General features: G+C 39.6%; 2 protein-coding genes across 8 annotated transcripts in view; one reads left to right on the top strand and one right to left on the bottom strand.

The window, feature by feature from the left end:
* The window catches only part of MARF1 (meiosis regulator and mRNA stability factor 1), a 50988-nt gene that overhangs the window by 17964 nt on the left and 17028 nt on the right, over window positions 1-15996 (top strand). For 5 of the 7 annotated variants that reach the window (XM_063414666.1, XM_063414665.1, XM_063414664.1 and 2 more), the window contains 7 exons: window positions 84-311; window positions 1105-1335; window positions 1425-1637; window positions 2359-2419; window positions 2516-2656; window positions 3183-3353; window positions 3492-5956. In XM_063414666.1, the coding sequence (XP_063270736.1) occupies window positions 84-311; window positions 1105-1335; window positions 1425-1637; window positions 2359-2419; window positions 2516-2656; window positions 3183-3353; window positions 3492-3724 (1278 nt within the window). In that variant the 3' untranslated portion in view covers window positions 3725-5956. Of the gene's footprint in view, window positions 1-83; window positions 312-1104; window positions 1336-1424; window positions 1638-2358; window positions 2420-2515; window positions 2657-3182; window positions 3354-3491; window positions 5957-11374; window positions 11534-15996 lie in introns of those variants that run through there. The other 2 variants (XM_063414668.1, XM_063414667.1) reach the window with 2 other exon arrangements.
* Window positions 11523-15996, bottom strand: part of BMERB1 (bMERB domain containing 1) — a 44276-nt gene continuing 39802 nt past the window's right edge. Inside the window, exons 4-6 of the mRNA XM_063414672.1 lie at window positions 14174-14288; window positions 13032-13114; window positions 11523-11663 (exon numbers count right to left, since the gene is read on the bottom strand). Of these exons, the coding sequence (XP_063270742.1) occupies window positions 11551-11663; window positions 13032-13114; window positions 14174-14288 (311 nt within the window). The 3' untranslated portion in view covers window positions 11523-11550. The remainder of the gene's footprint in view (window positions 11664-13031; window positions 13115-14173; window positions 14289-15996) is intronic.

Below are 15996 nucleotides of genomic sequence, written 5' to 3'. Positions count from 1 at the left end.
GGCCCTGAGTGTGAGCTCCAGCTTACTCTTGGTTCATCCAGACTGCATCAGTCACCTCAGCAGAGTGTCACTGTGTTCTGCAGGTACTGGAGTGTGGGGAGGAGAAGATTCTGACCCTGACAGAGGTGGAGCAGGTGAAGGCAGTGGCTGCCCAGCTGGTGAAGCTGCTGCGGGCTCAGAAGGACAATTCCCTGCCGCTGGCAGATTTGCTGCCCGAGTACAGCAAAACCTTCGGCTACGCCCTGCGCCTGCACGACTTCGACGTCAGCTCCGTGCCAGCCCTCATGCAGAAGCTCTGCCATGTTGTAAAGGTAACCTTTTGGCCCTGGCAGCTATCTTGTCCCTCTGGAATGTGTGGAGGGTTGTGTTAAGGAGTTTTGTCTCACAGGATGGGGCTCAGTACCTGTAATGTTGTTTCTGGAGTACGGCGTTCAGCCAGCAAGGGGAAATTCCAGAAGGGCTTTAAATGGAGTTTCTATATTCCTGTGGTGTTCTCTATGTTCTTCTATAGCCTTGCAGCATTCTCTGGGAATACTTATGTTTATTTAGCAAATAATAAGTAAAAGATTCTATTCTAGTACTTATTTTAACAGTACAAACTGGGTTTTCCCTACCTCTCTTCTAGCTGTGAAAAACAGTCTTCTGATAACTGTAGTAGCTTTCAGTCTTCTAATGCTTTAAATTCCTTTGCTTTTTTCTTTTTTGGCTTAGGGTTTGAGACTTTGACTCTGAATGTAAATATATAGCTGGTCTTCTATGCCAGTGGAAAAGAGAGGTTGCAATTACATGGGTGTGGGCACAATGGTTTAGTTGCTCAAGTTTTGTTGACTTAGCAGCTGGTGTTAGGCTGGAGTTTAGTCAGGACCAACTGACTTGTAACAAAGAGTAAGATCATACCTACCAGTGGACAGAAACTGCTGCACAGCTGTACAGGTCTTGTATATTTAAAGTAAATATTTCCATGTAGTAATGTACTTGATTTTGTGTGCTTTTGGCTTGGGGAATATCAGATACAGCTATGCTCAAATAAAGCCCAGATTTACATCTTACTTATAAATCAGTCTCTTCTGTGTCCCTACCTTCCTTCCCAATTAATTTTTCTAGGTGGTTGACACTGAATCTGGCAAGCAAATTCAGCTGATAAATAGAAAATCTCTGCGGACTCTGACTGCCCAGTTGCTGGTCTTGCTGATGTCCTGGGATGGAACATCCTTGCTCTCGGTGGAGCAGCTTAAGCAACATTATGAAACAGTCCACAGTACTTCACTTAATCCATGTGAATATGGATTTATGACCTTAACTGAACTCCTCAAGAGTCTGCCTTACTTGGTTGAGGTGTGTAAGCTCTTGCCTTTCTGATGTGTTTGTATCTAGAGACTGGAAGTGTGTGCTCTAATTCTTCCTCCTTTTTTTCTTTCTGCTAGGTTTTTACCAATGGTGCAGCAGAAGAATATGTCAAGCTTACAAATCTGTATGTTTTTGCAAAAAATGTGAGGTCCTTGCTTCACACCTACCATTACCAGCAAATTTTTCTTCACGAGTTCCCAGTAGCATACAGCAAATACACAGGAGAAGTGCTGCAGCCTAAAGCATATGGATGCAATAATTTAGAAGAGCTCTTGGGAGCAATTCCACAGGTGTGAAGACCTTAGATTTGCAGAATTACATTGAGATTTCTGCCTGGATTGAAAGTAGTTACACAACCACAGTCCCTCTTAGTTGGGGTGAATTATTGGAATAATTACCTTCTTCAGGGGAGCTTATACCTGTTGTGGTTTTAATACACTTCTGAGAAATCTGAAAAAATAAACCAGCACACGTGCTTTGGTGAAATTTTGCTTAACAACTGATCCTAGTAAGGCTGTAAACATTTGTGGCATCTTTGAATGAGAGAATTGATTTTCTGTCTGTGTGAATGAATGGCTGTACAGTACTGAACCCTCACTTTGATCAGGGTGCATTATTGGGTTTGGGAGTGAAGAATTCTGGGACCTCATCAGAAGTGCCATGTTCTTGTCATCCACTTATCTTAAGTGCTCTGGGATAATTTTGTGACCTAGTTTGTGGCTATAATATTTCCTTTAAGTAAGCTAATCTTTCTGAAGAGTGACAAAAAGGAATTTTTCAGCTCTGAGTTTAAACACTTTATTTCATGAATGTATATTTAGTATACTTCCTGGCACTATGGTTTGCCTTTGGTATCAATTACTTTGAGCCTTTACATGGATAGTGTAGTACAAATTAGCAATGTGATTTAGTTTACTGTTGGAAATCATGTCAGTGCAAAGCTGGATGAAAGGCAGTGAGCAAATGCTTTTTATCATGTGCTAATGTTCAGTTCTGCTTCCTCCTTAATAGGTGGTCTGGATTAAAGGACATGGCCATAAGAGAATTGTAGTCCTGAAGAATGATATGAAAAGTAAGCCATTTCAATTTTGAGCAGCATCTGTTTTCTTTTATATTTTTTTAAGAGGCAGCTTGAGTTAACTAACCAAATTAACTTGCCTTTTTGTAGCTCGTTTTAGCTCGCCTAGTTTTCCCCCTGCTGATCATGCAGATGATCATGGAAATCAACCTGCTGACAATAATGGACATATAATGGAGACCCAAGGATCCACTTCATCAATGGAACTAAATCTAGGAAGGCCTAGCAATGGTAATGCAAAGTTGGTGTATATAAGAAATTTATTATCTTAGGGGAAATAAGATAATAAATTGAAGCAGCATGAGGAAAGGTGAGTTAGTAAATCTGAACTTGAGTAAATATGCATTTTGGCTTGAAAGCTTGAATTTCTGAGTTTGTGCTTAGACTTGTGTCCTGAGCTGCTAGTCTATAAATGTGTGTGTGTATATGCATATAGAGGGGAAGAGAGCTGGGTACTGCTTCCCAGGGATTTGGTGGAAATTTAAGTCTATAGACATGAAGCTAATGAGAGAAGAGGGTCAGCAGCAGCTTCTGCTAGCACTGTCTCCTGTATTCTGATGAGAATTTACTTAGATGCTCCTGATGCAGCAAATTAATCTGAGATTAATTAACATTAAATTAGTTTGATGTTAGTATTTCAAGTAGAGCATAGTTCTCAAATCCTCAGATTTGCATCTGGAAACTACATTTACCTGTGACAGTAGTGACACCTTCCCAGCTTACAGATGCTCTGAAAGATGTTCCCTTGTTTTTGTAGTTTCTAATCAAACAGAACAAGAACTCCTTTGCCTCACAAACACATCTCCTGTTGATCTCCTGTGTGAGCCAGTTCCTTCCTGCCTGCCATCTCCCCAGCTGAGACCTGATCCCGTGGTTCTTGAGTCTGCAGACCTCATCCAGTTTGAGGAACGCCCTGCACCCCTCCCAGGTAAGAGTTTGCCTCCCTTTGCTGCTTCAAATCGGGCTGATGAGTTCTATTTAAATATTCTGTTGCCTAACAGCAGAGAAATGCTCTTTTTCTGCAAAAACAGAGCATCAGTAAATTGAGTTGTCTTATTTATTTTAGAGATAATGATTTTAACAGAAGAAGAAAAAGAGAGAATTGTTACCACAGCTCAAGAAAAGCTGATCTCTGGTTCTGTGGTGTCTGACACCACAGAGACTGCTTCAGTGCCTCCCTGTCAGTCCTCTGAAACCCAAGTAAACAAAGAAGCAACAGACAGCCCAGCCAAAAAGCAACACAAAAACAAGGTCAAATTGGCAGCAAACTTCTCACTTGCACCTGTAACCAAGCTTTAACTCTTTCTTTTTAGTGTGAAAGACAAATACCTAAGGACTGTGCACAAAGTAAAGCTGTTTGCTAGCCCATGTGTATTTTAATGGAAAACCTAGAGGAATTAATTTGTATTTAATGTATTCTGTGAAGATTTTGTTCCTTTTACACTGAACACAGCTGTTAGCAGAGCAGATTTTTTTCTATTACTTTGAAAAAAAATCTGGCATTTGTTAAATTATTCTTAAATTTTACAGTTTTTCCTAAATGTGTTCAGTAAAAGCAAAACATTAATTCAACAAACACGGAACAGATTTTATTTTCTTTAAGCCTTGTTGGTGATGTAATCATACATGTAGCATATTGTATTGTATAGGCTGTTGCTTACTGGTATCGTTTCAGACAGTATTAATGAAATGCATGATTTGTCTTTCAAAAGCCTGTTGAGAAATTTTAACTTGCTGGCCTGGGGTGACAAGAGTGAGGGGAGCTGATTGTCCTCCAGAGGGGAAACTTGTTCTCTGACCTTTCAGGTGACTTGTAACTGCATTGGAAATACTTGTCCTTAGATGTCTGTAGAAGGTTATGTGGGTCTTGTGTAAAACTTGTTTTAAATGTTTTTTTGCTGTAGCTTTCAGTTCCATTTAGGAGCTTTCTAGGACACTGATGCTTTAAGCTTCCCTCAAATTTAGTTTGGCTGGCATGGGTTTGGTTAAGGAAAAGACTGTCTTGATGTCCTGAGTGTAAGATACAGACACACACATTTTCATTGTGTCTAGAAGTGAAGTTAGGAAGATTCTGATATTTCTGAAATATGCATCTAATGCATAAATTACAGATATGGGGCAGGTCTTATTGAATTGACTGGTGATGGAAGGTACTGATGCTATTTCCACCTGTAAGGAAAGTTCTAGCTACATGTGGAAATGCTAAGGTTGTTCTGCTTAACCTTGTTTTCTATTTTTAAGCATGTCCAGTAAATGGGAAGCTCGTTCTTTGATATTCTGTCTTTTAGCTGTGTCTGTTTTTATTCTAAGACTTAACTCCTAGTGTTGGCAGCTTCTTGGATTTGTGGTATCTTGTGCTGGCTTTTGCAAGGGCCAGCTTTGGGGGAGAGGCTGAGTCAGTGGATGACCTTAACTCTAGTTAGCAGAACTGTCCAGTGTGTGAGACTTTCTACCCATTCTGGGTAACCATGGCATTTACAATGGGTTGTATTTGCCAGGCAGCAAATAAATGCTTGTAGTATTGAAAGAACCTATACTAGAAGTTTTCCACTGGCCAACTGAGGTATTTTTTTTTAGATGGATTCTATTGTAATATGCAAGAGATGGAACACAGGCTCTAATTTTTCAGCCAGCAGCAAGAAATGCCACTGAACAATGGCTATGGACAGAATTTTACTAGTCAGATTTTGTTATAAAATCTTTTATATTTAGGCAAGTATTACCAGTAGTGAGTTTATAGCCATTGTGAGTGCAAAGAAACACTGGGAAGTTTTTCTGAGCATTATGGCACAGTATTTTGAGTCCACAGTAAACCTCTACAGACATACTGCTATAGAAGAAGAAATTTAGAAGTATGTTTTCTTGAAATGTTTTTAGTGAGTTAAATGCAAAAAAATCTGCTTTCTCCTTAACTTTGGTAAGGTTGACAGTGACCAGTTTAGATCTTTATTTCAGAAGAGCATGCATTGGAGAGGAGATCAGCTTGAAATTTTATTTTCATGAGATGCAGCTACAAGTCATTTGGAGTACTAAAGAAAACCAGGTTTTTGCTTCAGAGGAAAATATGGTGTTTATCCAAGTCATGTGGTGGTTATACCACATATGGAGGTCAGCATATCTTATCTGGATTCATGTGTGATTCTGCTGAAATTGCTGTTTGAAAGTAATAGAATAATACTTTTGAGAAGTTGTGTTCATAGTGTAACAAAATAGCTAATTGAATTGCAATATATTTTTTTATCCAAAGGGTTAAATGAATGATGTGACTTACAGATTTAAAAGCATTGCAACCATGAAATTCTTTAATTGAGCAAATAAATGTACTACTTCAGATTCATGTTTGTTTAAAAGAAAAAGATGTCACTGAAGCCCTCAATTTATGCACTATTTTTTTTCCTTGGAATGAGAGAGAGAAGAAAGACTTCTTTTCTTAGCTGTCTACTTTGTTTGGACACTTTCTTTTGTGGCTCAAGTGCTGTTTTGTGTGTTGGGACCAAACAGTTGTCAATAAAATTTTCAAGCAAGCATAAACTCTTGTCCTTGTCTCAAGACCTGTGGGAAAACAAACCAACCTGCCCCAGAATACTTAATTTGCTGTGTCATGTTAAATTTAATTATTGAGACAGAACAGAGAGCTGGGCTTGAGTGAAGACTAAAGAAACACCACAAATTCTGGAGACTGAGGTTTTTCCCAATTTTTCCAATTGAGCTGTTTGCAGATGCATTCAGTGTCTTGTTCCTCTCCATGCCACATCGTGTGTAGGGTTTATTTTGAAAAGAAGCTGTGCTATTTATCAGCCTAAAGAGAAAGAAATGGAGAAAGGGGTGTAAATGGAGAAAGAAATTCAGCAGGTGCATGTCAGGTGTTCCTCCTCAGTGAGACTCCCTTTGAGATGTTAAAATTGTTGCAGATAAGGTCATGTGAGCATCAATAAAGTTAACGAGTCACTTGTGAGTTGTAATAGCTTTTTCCAGCTTGAAGATGGAAATTATTCAGGAACTACAAGTACGGCAAATTTCTTTCACTTGGAGTGTTTTGAAATTCAAAATAAAAAATGGAACTAAACAGTTTTGTCATGTCACAGCTTCTTGGACAAAAGCAAAGACCTGGATGAGCTGCTCCTGACTTTCTCTGTTTTGGGGGGAAGTTTCTTTGGGTTTTTTGGTTTTTGTTTTGTGATGTTCTCACTCAGCAGAATTATTGAGTCTGCTGGAGCAAATGTCAGGCCTGCTGCAGATAAGCAATCACTTGACCTTCCAGAGTACAATTTTAAAGTAACTACCTAAAGTAAACAATTCTAAAGTAACTACCTAAAAACTTAGTGGGAAGCTCTTCATAAACAGTGTAATAAATATCCCTCTTGAAAATAATTAATATTCCTCTTTGAAAGGAGGAACAGGTGGTTTGTAAAAACTTCCTGCAGCAGCAGCACAGACCCTATAATCACCACTCTGTAATTTCATTTTTCAGTAGTTGTAAATGTTTTTGAGTAAATGAATGAGTCAAATCCTTCAGCACCTGGTATGTGATTACCTTCAAAAGATGAGTTTGATTTTAAATACTGCTTTGGTTTTGTGCTGCAAACATTCCTACTTCTTTCATTCTCGTTTTATGTTAAGCCATCTGTTCTAAGTTAGTAAAAAAGTGATGGAAATAGCTTTCATTTTTTTTCTAAAATTAATATGGCTTGTTTAGCTTGCCATAATGTAGCAGGACAGACTAGTTGCATGGTGAGCTATGGATTAACTCCTATTATAACAGTATTTTTCTAGCAAGCATTACTTTTAATGCTGTATTCCTTCCTATATGACTGGTTTTGTTTAGTATTACTTAGGCAGATAAAGACAGAAAAAAATCCTAATTCAAGTGGTTATTAACATGGCTTGTAGTGCTATATGTGTGCTGCAGAAAGCTGATTGATCTAACTAGAGAATGCTATTTTACAAGAAATTTCTGAAATGCCACTTCAGGGTGTTGTTTGAGCATTTTTGACATGGCTGTCAAAGCACTATTATATGTCATGCCATGGCTCAAGTTTCCAGTCAGTTATTGAATTCAAAAGTGAAGAATTGCATCCTGCCAGAGGAGCTATTCTGTGTCACAAAGGAGAAAAACAACAAACTCTTCTGTTGGTGTGGATGGGATGAGGTAATTTGCTGTAAGAAACTTGATACTAGCTGCAGTCATCTCTGTGTTTGTGAACAAGCCTGCTAAAATCCACTTGATGTCTGTAACTGATGAGATTTACTTTTTAGGTATCAGTTTAAACATCTCTTGGTGTCTTACCACAATTCTTTCAATCTCCCATGAAGTGCTGCTACAGAAAACTTCCTCTCGTTAAGAAACAAAGGCTATAAAGAAAGCAGACTTAAATGTGAGGGGAGATCTCCTGTGAGACACCTCCTTACTCATCTCTCAGACTGAGTTGCTGCTGAGGTGTTCTCAGGATCCCATGTGAAGTGTTTGTGCACATGGAAGGGACAGGAGGTTCTGGGCTTTAAGGAATATTTTTGCAGTGATCCTGTTTGAAAGCAGTCTGTTTGCCTGGCTGTTTCTAGGATGGATGGGGTCATGTGAAACAAGCTGCACTTTGATAACAGTGGTAGCATTTATGCTGGGGTGGAAGAGCATTTTTTAATTTCAATAATACCATGGCTCTTTTGACTTGGCAATTCTTTTGCTACTCAGATGTGTTGGACCCTTATATTCCCAGTGTAGGGCTGGGAACTGTCTGTAACCTGTGCAGGCTCTGGGCTGTAGCAGCACAGGAAGTGCATCCCATTCCACTCCACAGCCAACTTTTCCTTCATTAACAGGAAGAAACAAAGCCTTAGTATAACACAGCAGCTTAGTTTATTTGGAAATATGTTTGACTTGGAAGAGATTCAGTAGGCCTAGGGGAAGGTACAAGAGAACCATTTGCTGGTGGAATTCGTGATTTGTACAAATAGCATTTCAGCACTTTTGTTTTTCTCAGTAGACCAAGATCCTTTCCTGAGTACAGTCATGTTTCTGTGTCAAATCCACCTTACACATTCTTCCACACATTCTTCCTTTTCCAATGCCTTGCCTTCTGCCTTCTTTCTGAAGTGATAAATAGCCAGGATTTCCAGAAGAGATACTGAGTGCTTCAATCAATCAATGTCCCTCTCTGCTGACAGTGACTGATAGCTGAAAATCAACTCTGAAATGATGCCAGTTGCTCCATATAGTCACCTAAAGATACTTGTCTGATACTCTGCTGATTTCTGCATGGGGATTGTATAATGTGCTCACAGGATCATGGAAGTTACAAAGCCCCTGCTTCTTGGGATATTCAGTGATTTAGTCTGGTTTTTAAAAATAAGGGTCAAGATTTTTACACTTAATTCCTTCCTAAGTTTAATTTGTTTAATTGCAGCCATTTGCTTTGCCATCAGCCATAAGGGCTCTGCTGTGTTCTAGATAGGCAACGCTAAACCAGTGTGGAACACAGTTGAGAATCTGACCTTACAGTCCAAAAACTCCAGGACTTTATTGCTGAGCAGCATCACTGACCCACTGCTGAAGGAACCACTTGTGCACTGCAGGCAAGCTCTTCAAACCCACCCAAATAAACACAGAAATGAAGTATTTGCTAATTAAAAACAAAAACTGGCACACAGAAAACCTTCCAGCTGAGCCAAGCTAGAACTTCTGAAAATTAAGTCCCCTCTCATTAACACTGCTGGAGTTCAAGTCCCTTTGGGGCACTGGCTGCCAGTGCTTAACTGTAAGAATATTGCACATTTCTACTTGCTGTGTTTTGTCTCGGTTTTAATTAAAGGAGATGGCTCTGTAGCCTGGTCATGAGTGTTGCTTCCCAAGAATGTCTAACTCTGTGTCTTGCTAATGAAATTTTTTCATGGAAACCTACATTGTACTCACTTCACTTTATTCCCAAGTGACTGTGGATTCTGAGCAGCCTGTAGGGATCACCCCAATCATCAGCACAGCCTGGGTTAAACACTGATATGCAGAAGTCACCTCAGGCCTTAAAAACCATGTGCAAAGTCCTTCTGGACCTTTATTAGTGGCATTCACAGCTGATCCCCCTAAGGTTTAAAGTTTGGTGCTTCACTGCAGCTTCTTCCCTGACTTCCATTTGCCTTTATTAATGACACTGAACATCTGCCTCTTAAGCTACTGACCCTTCCTGATGTCTTAGCTGGGTACAGCAAGAGGCTGTAGAATTTTACAGAAGCCAAGGGCTGTTTCTTTCCCCCCAGTGTGTATTCATGCCCTAAACAGTTTTCCCCATGCCTGTGTTAATGCACACAGGTGCCATGCAGAGTCCAAGCCACACCAGGGACAGATTTGAACAGCTACAGAACTCAATGTGTTTTATGTCTCAACAAGGATGCAATAACCATGAGAGTCAGCCTTTGTTCTCTTTCCTGCATCTTTGGTCAAAGTAATTAAAGTGCTTCATGTCTTAGTGGAAACCTTTTGTATTTTTTCCTCTTTTATCCTTAAAACTTAAGGTAGTTAGTGACATTGGTTCTTCATCTCAAGTGAATCTGCAATACTGAAATTATTCTGGAAATGCAAGTGTTTTTCATCAAATCAGCCAGTGCTAGGGATTAGGTTTTATTTGTATAAGAATAATCTGAGTTACTTTAGGTGGTGTCTATTGCCTTCAACCTTAATAAGATATTTTTTCTCTCTAAAAAAATAACTTTATCCTTTTGGGGTAACTGCTGTTAATTTTTATCCATTCCTATACTGTGGTTCCTTGGTATATAAGCACACACTTCACTTGGCTGGCTTCACAAAATGGAAGTTCCTTTTGCAAAACATTATTTTAGGAACTTTTTGCTATCTTTTGTTATTTCTAAGCCTGAGATTGTCACACTAGATCCATGTACGTTTATTTTACTATTTACACCTATCACAGTACATTTATATGGAATACCATCACACAGACAAACCAGCTACTGACAGCTAATATAAAGATATTAGATTCCACAAGGCTTAATCTGCATAGAGACCAGAAACACACTTATTGGTGAAACACAGACAAGTATTTCTGTATTTCCCTTAATTTTAAACCCATTTTATATAGAATGTGATTTTCCTGCCACAAATACCTATTTCTGTATCAGTATATTTGTGTTGTGGCCAATTTGTCTTGGGTGTCTTGTGTCTTCCTATGCTTTTTTTATGGATAGTTTATATTTCTTGTGGTCACAAAATATACAGTTAATACTTGGTTTAAGTATAGTTTCAGTAATAGTTAAATTTTGTCTTCTGTTCTTCTCCCAGCAATCTCTCAGTGATGTGTGATTTCCTACTGCATGTAGCTTGTAAAAATGGATAAAACCCTGGGTGAATATTTCTCTTACTTCATGGGAGGTGGAGATCTAAAACAGAAGTGACACAACCTTGGACTGCATCATCAATTTGCAGATTACTGGAGCTGTGCTTTGCTAAAGCTTTGCCAGGGATTTATTTCCCCTGGTGCAAGCAATATTAATTTGACTTGAGTAATTCAGGTATCATGTGGGATATAAAAATCTGCAGCTACTTGCAGCATCCTTGTCACTGATCTCATTCTTTAGGAAGAATTTGAAATGAAACTCCACAGCAAAGTAGTTGAACATCACACAAGTTTGGTATTTTGTATGCAACATCAGTTACCCTACAGTTGTTTCCTCTATCACTTGTGCTATTATAGCACTGCTACTTGTGGCTTTTGTTCTGAAAAGTAGCCAAAATAATTTGGCAATTTTTGAGTGCAGTTTGTCACGGGGGGGAGAAGTGTACAACATATTCTTATAAAATTATAGCCTATTAAAATTACTGTTTTACACCATAGTGGATAAGATATAGCCCCTTTTCATTCACCTGTATCACGGGGGTGTTTTTTGACTATTGCTGATCTCTTCTGGTCCCTGGACAGCCACTATATAGATTTCTTTTGTTTTTAGGCATGCGTGTAGAGTGATCCATGCAACAGTGAAGATCCTGCCATTGTCCAGTCCATAGATTACACTTGTGCCAGCTGCTCTTGCCTCCCTCAGCAGGACGCTGTTGGTTCCCCTCTCCAGCCAGTTCCTCTCCATGGAAACATTGAAAAGACAAGCAGGGTGGGCAGCCCAGGGCTCTACATGATGTTGCACTGTGTGGCCCCACAACAATCTTTAATAATTGCCAGCCCTGCCTTGGCAATGGTGGGCTTGCTTGGAGGAGGTTCTGCCTTCTTTTCTGCTGGGCTGCCTGCAATGTTCAAAACAGGACACCATTAGTACCACGAGCTGCTCCAGCTGTTTCTGCCCACTTAGGGTGCAAACCTTTCCCACCCTCTCTCCACCCACCCTGAATTTTTCAACTCAGGTTTGAACAATACACTTTGTGTGGTTTGAAATTGCTCAAAAAGTTTTATCTCTTCAGGGAAGGGTGTTAAGAGCAGCTAAAGGATCCACACATCTCAAAGGGAGGGTAAACTTGCATCTAATTCAAGGCTGGTGTCCCTTTTCACAGCCAGGGGTCAGATAATGGGTCCTTTCACAAAGTCAGTTCACTGTTAAACTCCCAATAAGGAAACAAAAATATTCCTAGAATTTATTCTCTCCTCAGCTTGGATGCTGTAATTAAGAGAACAGGATAAAGGTAGGTTTTCATTTTTCAGGGTGAAAAGAATGTTTTTATCTCTCAAGCTGCATTTAAAAGCAATGACAAAGTAAACTAACAAGGGAGATGAGTCATGCTCCCTGTGACTAAGGGGGTATAAATAATTAGTGATGCATCTTTAAAGGTCTCTTCTCAACCTTGTTCTTGAACTTCACGGTCACTCCAGTCCCTCTGAGAACGCCTGAGCAAGATCTTGAGCTGTGCAAAATGGCAAAATGTTTTACACAAACCTCTGCAGCTGGTGAACCAAAGTCCCTTTCTGAGAAGGGCTCTGCTCTCACTTGACTCCTGCCTGAGAGCTCACCTTGAGACAGGGTAAAATCAATCTGTGAACTTCTAGAGCTCCTGCTGTGGCTGTTCTGTTTGAAAGTTGCAGCTAAAAGCTTCAAAGGGTCGTGCAATCCACTTAAGTCTCTCAGAAACCAATGTTTGCCATTCTGTCTACAAGTGGTGTGGGTTGGGGTGATTCAAAATCCTGTTTCTGATGGCAAGGTGTAAGAAATTTGGGTCAGCTGGGGAAGGTTGCAGTCTTTTGTCTCGTTTCCATCGTGACTGCACTAAAACAGGTGAACTTTGTTTCAGATATTCAAGCATGGATCTGAAGAGGTTTTTTTCAGTTATTTTTGCAGAAAGAGATAGGAAAATATTAATAAAAATCTAACTGCTTAGAAAACCAGCTTGGTGCACTGTGTATACAAATATACTTTGCACATTTCAAACACAAAGAGCAGTTTTGAAGTGGCCATAGGTGACTGAAATTCAGTTTTAAGGGGTAATTTGGTATCTGAAGTCCAAGTGGCCAGCAGTTGCTGACACCCTGTGTTGTTTCTAGGTGATCTAGCTAGCTTCACCTAGCTTTTGCCAGAGGCTACCCTGTGAAAATGCTCTTTTAATCAGTTGTCTTTGGAGTTTTTCCTTTTGTTCTTGCTTTTTTCTTAATGATTAGGAACTCACTGGTAGGAGACTGTGTTGCTTTGTCTATGGGTTTTAACTTGGTGCGAAGGAACTCAGCCATCTCTCTGTCTTCTTCTTTTTCCCTGGTGGAAAGAGGGAAGATAAATGTTAGAGGAATGACAGTTTTCTCTGTAAATGGGACAGTAAAAGCTAGAGCACTTAGGATAAAGTCATTGATAAACAATAAACTTTTTTGCTATTTTTAGAAAGATTTGATTTGCCGCTTATTAAAAAGCAAAATATTTGTGTAAATGAAAACTGCTGTGAGGCTTTTGCTGTTTGCACACTCAGTGAGAGCTGTGGGTGCAGTTCTAGCTCAGGCTGCTCAGCTGCTGCCTTGGGCCAGCTCTCTTTGATCAGCTGCAGGACTCTGGCAAATCTTTGCTTTATCCTCTCCTCACTTGCTCAGAATTTAAATGTGTTGGAGGAGATATTGTCATTTTGGATAAATGGATGGAGTCTTTACTGCTGAAAGAGGGGGAAGTAAGAGCAAAACTGACTCTGTAGAGTGTTGATCTCCAACAAAAGATTGGATTTGGGTGCTGGAAGTGAACTTAGGAGGAAGACTACAACTTTCTTGGCAACTTTGGGCTGAGCTAGGGAGATGAAACCCTTCAGAACCTGCCTCTGTCTTGGGCTGTACCACTGAGTGTTTTTTAGTTGGTTTGGGGGTTTTTTATTGTTGTTTGGGTTGTTGCAGTATGACAGGATGGGAATAGTAGTAATCAAACTGACAACATGAATAATTAAAACAGGAGAGATTTAGATGCCTACAAACATGTCCTTTGTAGAATTCCATTTCATGCCTACTTCTTATGACAAGAGAATTCCCTGGTAGCAGCATAAATCCTTTTCTTTTAAATGGTAAATGCCCAGACTGTTTCTGGTAGGAAATAAGAGACCAAAGCTCCCTGTTATTCATGAGATGACTGAACTATTAATGGGATAAAGAGCCACAGAATTAGAGTAATCTAATTTTAATGTTTTTCCTATGGAATGGGGAGGAGCCTTTTAACTTGGTAAGTTGTTTCGAAGGACCAATTCTCTCCCATTAATGTTGATTTAAGTTTTGTCACTTAATCCATTGTACCATTAGGCTTGTGGAATGTCACTATATCAGTTCAGTTGCTCTTGGTTCTTACCGTAATCTCTCCACCTCTGCATCATCTACAAGAAAATCTCTTTTTTGTACCAGTCGATGAATCTTCTGAATCAGTTCATCCTCTCTTTGCTTCTCCATCTTTGTTTTTTCTTTTTCTGGTCAAAAACAGAGAAAAAAGTGTATTGCTTTGGGCTCTGGGGAGTGTGAGGGGGTGGTGTGGGACATTGCAGATGTCTGAGAATCAACAGAGATTGAAGTCCATGGTTTTGCAGACCTGAGTCACCAAACCCCAGCAAGCCAGGTCACTGCCTGTGCTCTCTGCACTTGCTGCTGTTGACTCTGATCAGCTTAATGGTCTGCAGGCTCTGTGGGCTTTGCCAAGTCTGCTTTTAATACCCAGTCACTCTGCAAGACATTGCTTGGAATTTTTTTAAGGGCTTTGGCAAGAAAATAGTTCAAGATGCTTTGTTAAAATCCAGTGTACAAACTCCATTTGACCTCAGGGGAAAGGAGGTCACACCAAAAGGAACTCATTCTTTGTATTTCAAGACAGCTTTGGCTGGTGAAAACACTTTTTTTTTCTACTCTGACAAGGCAGGTGAGCTGCAAATCCCCACAACTACCATCAGTTGTAAAACGTGGCAAAATAAATGCAAGTTTATTTTCCCTGTACTTCAAAAATCTGAGTAATTAATACATGTCCTTTTAATTGGCCAGTCTGGAATGGCTAGGTTGTCTATAAACAACAATTTTTGTGGCATGAAAGATGTGCCTGTTGCAAACTAAAAGTCATAAATGTTAGGGATTACAGAGCTGTCATTTCAGGCTATAAAGCAAATGTATTTAAGACAGAACTCTTCAAACCTAGCAAAAGCAGCAGAGATGAGAAAGCCAGAGGCAAATCCAACCTCACATATTTCATCCAAGTTGAAAATTTTGATCAGCCATGAAGACACTTTGTATTAAATCAAGATTTTGGGTTTGGGGCAGTAGAATTGTGTTCAGAGAACTGCACAATTCAGTAGGGAGAGCTGGGGGAAGAAGAGTGAGCTGCCCGCAGTCTGATGCACCTGAGCTGTGTTATGTCTGCTAATTTACGTTATAAGACACTTTAAATAGCTAAATTAATCAGAAACTTGAAAATAATTTATTTTAGTACAGATTTAAAAAAAAGAGAATGCTTAGAAGCCACTGCTTTTTCTTGCTTTGTCTCTTCTGGCTAAGAAGCAAGGACCTCCCTCACTTCTGAAGGTAGAAGCTAATTTCTACTTCCTTTTAATCTATCCTTTTCCTAAATTGAGATGTGCTCTCCCATTATATCCATCAGGAAACTGTCTACTAAAAATATTAATATATGTGACAAAATATTGCCTATTCTGTGTACTAAAAGACTGATTCCGTATCTACTGAAATTGGCTAAACTGTGTCCACTGAAACCAAAGAGCAGCTCTCCATACAAATCTGTATTCTTACAGGAAAATTATAATTAATCCTGTGGATTAATCCATTTGTGGCAAGTGTTTTTCTAGGTTAGGCACACGCTGTGCCAGCAGCAGCTTTGTCTCTGCTCAGACCAAGCTGCTGATCCTGCCTGGAGATGCTGCTGCTGGAACTTCCCCTGTTGGATTCTTAACTTTGCTGAGATTTGCCAAGTGTGGGTCTCTGCTTGAGGCCTTGAGACTGGAAAATCATTTCTAAAAGATAAAAAAACCCCACCAAAACCCAAACAGCAGAAACATCAAAAGAATGAAAGCTGATTAACCCTATCTGTTAGTTAATGGTCTGGACAGGAAAGCTTGCAGAGCAGAAAAGTGAGGCAAGGGGCATCATTCACAGATACCTTCTAGGATCTGTAACCCTTTC

Source organism: Prinia subflava, chromosome 17, assembly GCF_021018805.1.
Source record: "Prinia subflava isolate CZ2003 ecotype Zambia chromosome 17, Cam_Psub_1.2, whole genome shotgun sequence".
Classification (NCBI taxonomy): Eukaryota; Metazoa; Chordata; class Aves; order Passeriformes; family Cisticolidae; genus Prinia; species Prinia subflava.
The sequence above is the reverse complement of the archived record's forward strand: the minus strand, read 5'-3'. Positions and strand labels throughout refer to the sequence as shown.